The 11,841-nt window shown below is 36.5% G+C and overlaps 1 protein-coding gene across 1 annotated transcript; it reads right to left on the minus strand.

Moving 5' to 3' along the window:
• Positions 1 to 475: 475 nt before the first annotated feature.
• Positions 476 to 9,140, minus strand: LOC112165701 (dihydropyrimidinase). The gene is made up of 13 exons (XM_024302311.2): positions 8,874 to 9,140; positions 8,615 to 8,779; positions 7,022 to 7,073; positions 6,467 to 6,736; positions 6,123 to 6,334; positions 4,640 to 4,760; positions 2,248 to 2,335; positions 2,082 to 2,160; positions 1,705 to 1,792; positions 1,554 to 1,594; positions 1,362 to 1,414; positions 1,071 to 1,227; positions 476 to 865 (listed from the first exon to the last, which is right to left on the minus strand). The coding sequence occupies exons 1-13, from the start codon at positions 8,961 to 8,963 to the stop codon at positions 674 to 676; spliced, it is 1,608 nt and encodes a 535-aa protein (XP_024158079.1). The 5' UTR covers positions 8,964 to 9,140; the 3' UTR covers positions 476 to 673.
• Positions 9,141 to 11,841: the final 2,701 nt, after the last annotated feature.

The following is an 11,841-nucleotide window of genomic DNA, read 5'->3' on the forward strand; positions in this document are numbered from 1 at the left end:
GTTGATCATATATATACATAGTACAGATCCTATTCAGAGCGAGGCCTCACTTTGAAATTAAAGTGGGAAGTTAGAGCTTAGGGTCACTTTGCGGTCTCATATCCACATCTCGACCATTCAGCTTTTAGGTACTAATTTATAAATCATCTCTGCAAAATTTCAGTCAAATTGATGGTCGTTAAGACATTAATAACTATCTTAAAGCTAGTATGATTCAGGTTGGATAGATTCAGTTCGTCCATTGATTTATCCGAGTTAGATACCTTAAAGATCATTAATTTGGCTGAAATTTTACAGAGATGATCTATACATTAATACCTAAAAATTGAACGGTCAAGATGAGAATATGAGACCGAAAAGTGACTCTAAACTTCAACCTCGCACTTTAATTTCGAAGCGAGGCCTCGCTCTGGATAGGATCTGTACATCTATATACACACACACACACACACACACACTCAAGTGATCTGTAAAATATTCGCAAACTACAACAGGTATATATTTATTTACTTTTAAACTGAATTCTCTATTAGACATACAATAAGGTAAAAAAACAAATGTGTACATCTTATTTATCAAGACAAAGGGCATATATACTGGACAATCATGTACAGAAATTCAATACGAAATGAAAAGGGTATATGGTACCAGCATGGTATATGGTACCAGCATTCTATGTGATGGTTCTTAAGCGCTTTACGGGAGCCTTCAGAGAAGATAGGTACTTTGCATCGGCCTTCTCTATTCCATTAAAAAGATAACTGAATGGTGGCATTTCTATGTACTTGCCAGAACCAGGAACAACCTTCAGTTCATCATTTTGCCAAACAACTCTTCCACCAGAAATAGTGACTTCAACCTTTCCCTGAGAAAATGGAGCATTAACTCTGATGCCAGGGTATCACAACAATGTAAAATGAATTTGCGTAGAAAATTATACAGATGTCACAAAACACACGTCAGTTCTAAAATTAATGATGAGGTATATTGTGACTTGTAAATAGAGAAAAGTTTGAGGGGACAAATGTGATGTTAGGAAACATACAACAAAATAGTAGTGATCAGATTACCTTCCCTCTCCATCCCTCGTAGACATTGGTATCAGATTTAGAGTGATGGGACTTTGCACTTATTTCAAAGCTTGAGTTTGGATTTAATATAATTATATCGGCATCCGATCCAGCACGAATTGCTCCCTTCCTCGGATATATATTGAAAATCCTAGCACTGAGAGTATTGTGGCCATGGAAATCAATTTGCCATAATATAGGCAGCATAACAGGAACTGTACAAAAAAGTGCAATTCTCTGCTTTTCTCTAAACTTCAAGTTTCAGATATAAGCAAAGAAAAGATAAGATACCATTCAGCACTTGTCAACCGGACATAGTCAGTTACAGAAATTTGACCTGATTCCTGAAAGTAATGCAGCGAAAGAGCGATTTAAAATAATAATAATAATAATAATAATAATAATAATAAATAAATAAATAAAATCTCAATTCAAGCTGCTTATTTTGAAGGATGTGCATGCAGGAACTATTTAACAGCTTACCACCATTGTATCCCATAGGACATGCATCCTCTCCTCAATACCTAATTATCAGTTAATTTGATTAGTAGGAAAAAAAAAAAAAACAGTTGCCTTGTATGCAAAGCAGACCATATATAGAATATTAACAATATCAAAGACTTTCTCTGACTACCATTAACACCATTTGGAATTTTCTGGAAATCATCAATTCCAAGAGCTTTCTGTGTAGAATTGAAGGCACAATGATCAGTTCCTACAAGCTGCAAAATACAAAAACTCTCGTAAGGAACAAATATATGTTAAAAAAATTTGTTCAATATTAGACTTTGGCAGCTGAAGTATTTATAAATAAATACAGTATAGGAAGCTGGGTATTAAGAGTGATAAGTAGCTGTCTGGTTCGGAGTATAATGTCAAGGGAATACCATAATCTGGTCTCAACATTAACAGCAAATTCCTATTTCTTGTTTCTATCATTTTCAAACTTAGGTAAATTAACCATAAGGACTGAATAAAATAGTTCTCAGATAACTTTCAAACAAGAGACACCTGCAGAATTCCCATTGAAAGAGCAGCTTGGAGGGCTCTGTCATGTCCTGCAGCCCTGATAGGGGGACTCATGACATACCTAAAACATCACGAGATCTTTATGCTTAACATGTGATTGAGTGACAAAAGCCATATCATATTTTATAAAAAAAATGCAGCTCCTTACTTGGCAGCCGTGATAAAGTCAGGATCCCAAAGCCAAGATTCATTAAGCACTAACCCAGAGACTACTGGCTCGCCAATGACCTTAAGCCCTGTAATTTAAAAAGTCGAACATTTTTTGAAAATGATAGATAAACTCATAAAAGAAAGGAACAATACATGGTGTATGAAAAATTTGTTTGGAGTATAACTTCCGCAACTTCGTTTAAAACTTATGAGACTGAATTCCACATAATGAGATACTGAGAACAACAACAACGAAGTACTGTAAATAAGTGCAATATTTAGTTTGTTTATTTATTTTATGGTTTTGTGTGTGTTTTTTTCCAACTTCCTTCATTTTTAGCTTTTTGGTCTCTCAAACTACCAAAGAGAGACATAAAATGATGGACATGTCTAATACCGTTCACTTGCTAGAATCACCTAAAGCATCACCAATTTAGATACGAAATTCATTACAGTTACTAAAACACACTCAGCGTGTGTGTTGATGCATGAGCACCCAGCAGCCTAAAGCTTCAGTCCTGCATCGGGTGTCACAATTCTCTTGCAACATGTTCACCTCTCATCACTCAATAATTTTGACAGGTGAAAGAAAAAAAAGCTAAAAAATTGAGCAAAGTTCAAGAAACTAATGCCTTTTTACAACCAGATTCCTAAATAAAGATAAGGGGAAATGATCATTTACCCAATTTCAGCTTAAAAATTGTCCACTTGCTCCACTAACAGTTTTTTAACCCCGTTTACCAAAAACACTCTAAAAGATTATTTCCCTAATACCCAATTAATTCTTTTTTATTTATTTTTGGGACTGTTTTGGCCTCTCCTTCTTTCTCACTTAGAGGGAGAAGTCATCCTCCACCTTGCCGAACTCCGGTGACCAGTGGCCGGCCGCCGACTCCGGTGATGGGAATCCGGCGATTGGTGACCCGAATCCGGCGACCGTTCACCAGAATCCCGAATCCGGCTACCGGACTAGTGACCAGAAATCATATTATATGCCCAGTAATCATATTATTGCCCCCCAATAAACATATTATTGCCCCCCAATAATAAGTTTATTAGGGATCAATAATTAATGAAAAATGAAGATGTTTATAATTTTGAAAGTTTTAGTAGGGTTATCCAAATAAATAATTTTATTATTATTGCCTCCCAATAATCTTTTTACTGCCCCCCAATAATCTTATTATTATATTCCAATAATCGTTTTATTGCCCACTAATGATCTTATTATTGCCCAACCAAATCATAATAAACAAAACAATCATTGCTAGCAATATCCCATATTGAAATCGGCCAATATTTGGAGAAACAAACCACTGCAACAACCATTGGAGGCCTCCTATGCATTTTACCAGAAAGATGGGAAAAAAAAAAGAAGAGAAGCCTGAACAACGGAGTCAGAGCCCCGACTCGGAGCAAAGCCCAGACCCGAACTGTGGTTGCCGCGTGGAGCTTCGGATGACGACCCTGGCGTGGCAGCGGAACGTCGGAGGTTTTCTTCTCGTGGCAGCAGTGCTCGCAATCGGAGATGCAATCGAGGTCAAACATCTCGCCGCGAAGCTTGTCGGGTATGGCGTCGACGAGGACGAGCTTCGGAGGTCCTGGGTTAGGATGGTCTAGGCAATGGCCATGCCGACGTTGCCGGACTCTTCTTTTTCTTCTTCTTCTTCTTCTCTGGTGACAATAAAACGATTATTGGAAGAGACCTTGTCAGACTCTTCTTCTTCTTATCCGGTGACCAGTGGTCAAGCATCTCGCCGCAGAGCTTGTCGGGTATGGCGTCGACGAGGACGAGCTTCGGAGGTCCCGGGTTAGGATGATCTGGGCGATGGCCATGCCGACGTTGCCGGCACCGATGACGGAGATCTTGGTCTGGCCGTTGGAGAAGGAGGGAGGGGCGGCGCCGTGGATGGGCTTGAAGAAGGCATGGGTTAGGTCGAGGCCTCCGGGGCCGGGGGAAGAAGCTGAAGTGCTTTTGCCAAGAGAGTCTGAGACGAGTTGAGAGAAAGAGAGAGAGAAATCGGTGAGGGGGAGGAGAGAGAGAATAGATCGAAGAAGGGAGGGGGGAGAGAGAGATGAGTGTAATTTATTAATTAAAATGAGGGCAATACTGTCAATAGATGTTAGATTGGGTAAATGGGGTTAAAAAACTCTTAGTGGAGTAAGTGGTCAATTCTTAAGCTGAAATTGGGTAAGTGGTCACGGCCACTAAAGATAATGAACAGAATTGGTCCAAATCACATAATAAAACATTAGGAAAGAGTGATTGAACATGATTAAGGCATGAAAAATCTTGGGTTGTACACCGATAAATTAAAAAAAAAAACAGAAACAAAATTCAATGCTGCTGTAAAATAATTTCACCAACATAGCAAGAATAATGCTAAAACCTGATTTGCGAGCTTTAGAAATTTCTTCCATGGCATCAATGCTCATCACATGAACTACATAGAGGGGGGTATTCACAAAAGCTGCTAATCGAATGGCTCGAGCAGTTGCCTCACCTTCCAGCTGCGTGTTGTTGAATCATACATTAGGTATATATGATCAAATATATATAAATGGGAAACAATCAGTGCAAGACTGACCGAATAGGAAAAATAAATTACAAAATAAAGTTCAATAGAAAAGATAAAGTTCGGATAAATTGCATAGTCATTACTCATTACTCAAGGAACCATTACTTAACATGCAGCTCAATAGGGATCATCTAGAAGTAGTTATCCTGCTTGTTGTAGTCTAGCCATTACTAAATCTTTTAGACAAATGCCTGGAACCCTACATGCTATAAAATAATGGAAATTTACCAATAAGATCATTTTTGCAGAAATATTTCCTGAATAGAAGCACTTTTTCCCCATGCAGTCACTAAATACTGAACTGAAAACTAATGCAACTACACTCAAACAAATCCTAATATCAATTTTCTTTTAGCTCTTGTTCTGGCTCATGCTAAAAGGGTAAAAATGTATGGATAACATGTACAAGAGAAAATATGCTCAATGTTGCAATGAAAAAAGTCAATAATGTGAAATTTATTGCATTGCAATAAAAATTTTCCAAAAAATTACAGAGCACAAAAAAAAAAAAATAATAATAAAAATAAATCTTTTTAGCTCCTTCTTGGTTCATGTTACAGGTGTGAATGTATTAAAAACATCTAGGAGAGAAACTATGCTCAATATTGCATTGAAAAAAGTCAATAATGTGAAATTAATTGCATCACAGTAAAATTTCCCCAAAAGTTACAGGATTGCAGAAAAGGACAGATAAAAATTCCAGCACTTTCCATTCAAATGGAGTTCATGGGAAAGAAAAAAAGAACCATCAATGTCTTTCAGAGGAATTAACCCTAAAAGTTGAACTTGATGGATATAAAAAAGCATATAGACATTGGTATTTTCTTCCATACTATGAAACTTTTAGTTGTCTTTCAAAGATAATAAGACAAAGCATTCGCTTAGTTTGAAAGCAAGAAAGTACAACCCCACCAACATTAGGAGTACTACAATATCTACTCCGCTTTTCCTTTACCTATTTCAATTTTTTATCTCGTAAATTTGCTACTAAAATCTGATGACAGAAGAATATTAATACATTGAAATGGGACTAAAAATTTAGTTTAATAAAAAAAATGATGGTAATGTTTCTATTATGGAAGGTAATGCAGCAGAAACCAGTTATTATTACAACATAATTTCTCTTATGGATGGGAGAGAATGCAGAATTTGTAGTGACTAACTAATATTTGAATTTCAAAGACCTACCATTTTTGTAGATCATACAAATATACTAACCATGTGGAGTGTAGTAAGAAAAACCATTTGATCTTATTCATATTAATTTTGCAAGAACAATATCTTCTATAATTACCACTGGGGGTCTTGAAAGAGAATGCCCCTCTGGACCTGTAATACCAAGTTCTTTCATTCTTTTCTGTCCTTCATATACAGCATCTCCATTTTCTGCATGCACCATAGCTAAAGCACCAAGAGACTTGCACTTTTTCAATCCTTGTAGTAGAAGCTCATCGTTGATCATAAGAGACCCCTTGTAGGCCAGGAAAAACTTGAAAGAGTTTATACCTGAATAATATCGACGAATATGTATAAACGGATACAGATATTTCAAACAACTATAGCAGTCAATAACTAGGCTCATAACATAACAAAATCTAAAATTCAGAAAAGCTAAACCTGGAAAGATAGATGACAAACCTTTCTCTTTAACCATTATTTCCATTTCTTGTGAAACAATTTCATCCCATTTAGTAATTGCCATATGGAAGCCATAATCCATACAGGACTTCCCAGATTTTTTTTCATAAGCTTCCAACCCTGCCGTTAAACTTCCATTTACTGGTATAACAAAGTCAATGTGCATAGTTGTTCCACCTGCTAACGCTGCAGCTTGACCACTGAAGAAATCATCAATAGTTTCTGTACCCATGAACTCCATGGCTAGGTGAGTATGGGGATCGATTCCTCCTATTAATGTCAAACAGAATTTGCATTTTAGATCCATATTCCTGCAATTACAAATGCTTGGGAAACAGAGTTGTCCTTGAGAAATAGACTTGTTTAACTATAAGCGGGGATAGATACTGAACAAAAGATATCTAGATATCAGCAAACATAATAAGTAATATGAGCTTTTGATGTAAAACTTTCAATTCCATATTTCCATATCAGGCCTGTTATTCACCATTAGCCTCAAGTACTCCAAAAATTTTGAAAAGCTGGAGTTACATAAGCAGATCACGAAAACCTAACCTGGCATGACAAACTTTCCACTGGCATCAAGCACAGTAACATCATCACCAACCTGCCATGGAATTGAAAATAAAATAAAATACGCAAGGTAGAATGACATCAAAACCATTGAAAGCATTAAGAAAATGATGGACAAAAAAATCTGAAGAGTAAACAGAAAGAGATAATGAAATAATAAAGTTGGAAAGAGAACTCAATCATGTGTATGCACATGATTCTCCATTTGGCTTGATATGTAATTCAATCTTTACAAACTGCTGATTTCAATTAGTATGTACCCCGTAAATGAGATTAACATATAAAGAATTTCCTTTTCTTGATTTCAAGTGGAAAAACTAAATGTTACACGAAGTTATTGTTATCTTGATAACAAAAACTTTTATGGCTTGGCATTGACCCTATTTTTACAAACAAATTTTAACAAAAGACAGAAAAGGCCAAAATTCCCTCAGATAAATCAATTTAATAAAAGAAGGTTTTGGGAAATTCGGGCAAAATGTCAAAGTTTTGTTTTATCATTAAATTAAAATCTGAACTGACATCTGTGGCACTCCTTTGGCAAGGATTTGTTTAGGAGAGGTGAGCATGGAACACTTAACAGGATCAGTCTTTCCCTTATACAGTTTCTTCTGACCTGCCACTACAACTACATGCTCTTTGAACCAATTTATATGGGAATAACATACTAGAGCACCAATTGAAGACTTGTTATCAAGTATTGAAAAATCTATCAGCGAAAGCAAAATCCAAATGCTTCTATCATACATAGACATCAAAAGACCAATTATAGTTGTATGCCTTCTCAGTGTCATAAGGTTTTACACATTATAAACTCTATCAGCTTTTGTTTAATAAAACAAGAGGCGCTAAATATAAAACTAAGGTCTACCCACTCAACATATGCAATTTGAGGATTAGACGCACATTATTATTACCTATTTGAGAAAAAAAATTGGGAAAACTACAAGTTTTTAAATGGAGCTGGGAGGTCAACAATCGGGTGGCAATTATCAATAGATATGAAGATGTGACTCAAATGCACTACAAAGTTTGAGGGTTTATATTGAAATTACTTGACAAGACCTGCTAACACAAACAATAAGCATGCTGGGTTAGTACATACATGAAACACCCGAAGTTGATATGACAAACTTGTGTAACTAAATTTGTATGAAAGAAAATGATTAATTTCTTTAAGATCTTGATATAGTAATGAGTGAAAGCATACAATTAATAATATTATTTCCTCTAGTTTTGCTAATACCGATATCAGGTAGGTATTCAATTTATGAGGAGTGCAGAGTAATACGTCTGGTCTGGAAATAAGGAGAAGTTAGTTTTATACTTGTAGTTCACAGTGTGTCTATGGGTGAACCTGGCAGCATAGCATGATTGATAAACTGGTTGGGTTAGCATTAAGATGAACTAAACAGGTCAGGTTAGTGTCAGCCAATCCGAGACAATTAATCAAACAAATCAGGGTATGATAATGGGCTACAGCGACAACAAAATTGCAGCCTTACCTACAAGTATTTAACCAATACAAGAAAACATTGACGCATGATATTTGGAAAGTCAACGGCTAAAGTCTACCTTGATATTGGGGCTGACAGCAACAATGATTCCATCCTCCACATAAACATCAGCAATCTCCATGTGGTGGGCATTCACCACAGTCCCTCCTTTGATCAACAACTTGGCCGACGACGACGAAACCTCACAGGCGAAATCGCCATATCCAAATCCAGAATTGCAGAACTGGAACACGTAAGCATAGCAAAATAATCGAAATATAAAACCTGTGGCAGTGATTTCTGGTGAAGCAAACAGAGAGCGATGAATAGAGGAGTACCTGGCCGGGTTCGGAGGTCGAAGGAAAGGCCAAGAGTAGGAGGAGGAGAGATAAAAGAGGGAAGAGCAGCTGATGAAGAGCGGAGTCCATGGAAAGGCGCCTTTTGGGTCTTAGTTCAGCCCTGCGAGTCTGGAATTGATCACTCTCTTTTGGCTCTGAGCGCCTCCGATGGGATTTTATACTTTTCAAACTCTCTCGGGATTTCTCAGGTGTGTATCCGTCACACGGTTAACTTTGTGTGAGCTCCTATCACTCACAACTCACAAGTTACAACTTACAACCGCTCTTTTCTCTTCACTGTTCCCCTTTTCCTATCACTCACAACAGTGAAAAACTTACAAACTGTACTTGAATTACGGGTTACTAATAACTTTCGTACCTCAACTTCAAAAACTATCACAATGGTACCCAGATTATCTAACACGACCTAACATTCATACATGCCGTCCACTTTGCTGTTAACAGTGTTAAATTTACAAGGGTAAATCTGTAATTTCACTGTTCATCTCTCTTACCATGATACTGTTCATTTTTAAAAAATTTTTCCTCTCCTCAGGAAGAAGAGAAAAAAAAAAAAAAAACAATACCATGGTAAGAGAGATGAATAGTGAAATGACAGATTTACCCTTGTGAATTTAACACCGTTAACAGCAAAGTGGACGGCATGTATGAATCTTGGGTCGGGGTGAAAAGTCCAGGTACCAAAATGATAGTTTTTGAAGTTGAGGTACGAAAGTTATTAGTGGCCCGTAGTTTGGGTACTATTTGTATTTTTTTCCCTTCTTTTTTTCCTTTTTGGTCTTTCCTATATATGAAGATCATGAAAGAGCCATGTTCTGGTGGTCAATTAATTAGGTACTCAATTGTCTTTAGATTTAAATTTAAAGGTGGAAGAACATTCAAATTGTCTTATTATTTTTCACCGCTAGATCAAATCTAATAACAGTTTAGCATGACTAACACAATCACCTAACCGCCTGAGCAGGACTGTTTGTGAGAATATATGGTGGTTTAAAGCCCAAAAAATAGAAGCAAAATAACAAATACAGCTTAGAATATCTCTACCAGAAAAGTATCATGTTGTGTTGTTTAAGAATTTTGCGGATGTGGCGACTCGTTCAACCATATTGACAGTTCTTGTGCCTATATTTAATCATGATATTATTTCCTCATAGAGACTCGTTTGTTTGTCCAGAGTTATCAAAGAAGTCTCTTACTCACTGGAGATCCATAATTTTAGCTAGTTTTCTACAAGCATAGGTGCGGTCAGTAAAGATAGTTGTGTTGGTTAGGTCATGTTTGGAAAACATAAGCTAAGCGTGAGTTTTTCCATATAAGACGAGCAATTATCTTGATTTTGTGGTTAATTAACTTAGGTCATGATATCAAGAAATGGAGGTTGACAGGATTCTATGAAGAGCTGAAAATAAAAACACGCTTATGGAAGTTGTCACGTCTCGAACCTAAAATTACTAGGTTGTTAGTCGTTGATCGGTAAACGACAATTTCAATTACTTTTTAGAATGTTCGGTATAATTAGTGGTCCAAATAGTTGACTTTTTGTTTGGGTTAAATTCTGAGAAAACTTCATTCATGAAAGTCATAGAGGACGTTAAACGAGTTCGTTGATATGTGGTAGCAAAAATTAGAATTTGTATGCGAAAGTCATAAACGAAAAACGAAAGTTACTATTCATAGTAATTTAGTATATATTTGAAAAGTTACTATGGTAGGCCGGTAATTTCTTTTTTTTCTCTCTCTCTTTTCCCTCCCGCACGCTCTTTCTCTCTCTCTTCTGGTTTCTGCTTTTCCGCCTAGTTCTCACCGTCCGGCCACCAACCGGCGAGCTACCGGCCTTCACTGACACGTCTCCTCTTCCACTTGAAGCCTACGACGATGGCTTGTGGCGTTTCGGCTGGAGAACTGAGAAATCAAGCCAAGAACTTTATTGTTGCAATTTTGAGGTCAACGCTCAGTTCTTCCAATCCCAGCCACCACAGACGACCAAACCAGGCTCTTTTGAAGCACCGTGAGACGCACTTGATACTCCCAAACCTTTTGCAATAAATCGAAGCGTGAAGAACAAATCGAAGGTTTGAAGTTTTCAGTGTTTAAATCGGATATTTACTGTTTTCCTTGATTTCCGGCAATTCCAAGTGTTTTCTGGCTTGGTGGTAGTTGAGAAAATTGTTTAAAATGTTGACAAGATGTTGTAGCCGAAATTTGGTGATCAAATTCGGAGGTTGGTAGGCGGCGTGTGGAACAGGGTTTAAATTGCTGTTTTTAGCTAGTTAAATTACTTGAGTTATAGATTCTATAATGTGATTTTGGTGGAAATTGGAGAAGTGTTATATCGATTATGAATTTATGAAAGTTAGAATTTCGGTTATCATTTTACGAGAATCCGGCCGTCAGATTTCTCTCGGTTCTGCCCTAAAACCTTTAAATTAATGAATTCGTGTTAATGGTGAAGTTTGGGTTGAATTGGAGGAGAAATAGAAATGTTGATTTATGAGGATATTATATTGGGATCGTATTAAATTGCTAAGTTGTTATTCAAGAATTATAATTGTGTACAAGGTAACGCACCGAACTACTACTCGACGAAGGAAACTGTTTGCATGGTCACCTAAATAATATTGTGAGTGGACGTTTGCTTTAAATTAATTGTGCTTGCAGTTTATTATTATTTTCTTTTGATTGAGATTTATTCATGCTATGTGAAATTATAAGATTATTAGGGAAATTCCTTTTCCGAGGGCTTATATTATTTCTCAAGGCCACTTTAAATTATGAGTTATTGAGTTATTTTTGGTTTATCGGCAAGGACTTTATTTTGAGTTACAGAGGATTTTAAGAGTTTTTGTTGATATTCAAATTATTGAGATTTATAAGGATTTCTATCGAGTATTTTGAGATATGACTTATTTCGAAATGAAAAGTGTTTTAAAAAGGGATGAATTGACAA

Source organism: Rosa chinensis, chromosome 5 (genome assembly GCF_002994745.2).
Source record: "Rosa chinensis cultivar Old Blush chromosome 5, RchiOBHm-V2, whole genome shotgun sequence".
NCBI lineage: Eukaryota > Viridiplantae > Streptophyta > Magnoliopsida > Rosales > Rosaceae > Rosa > Rosa chinensis.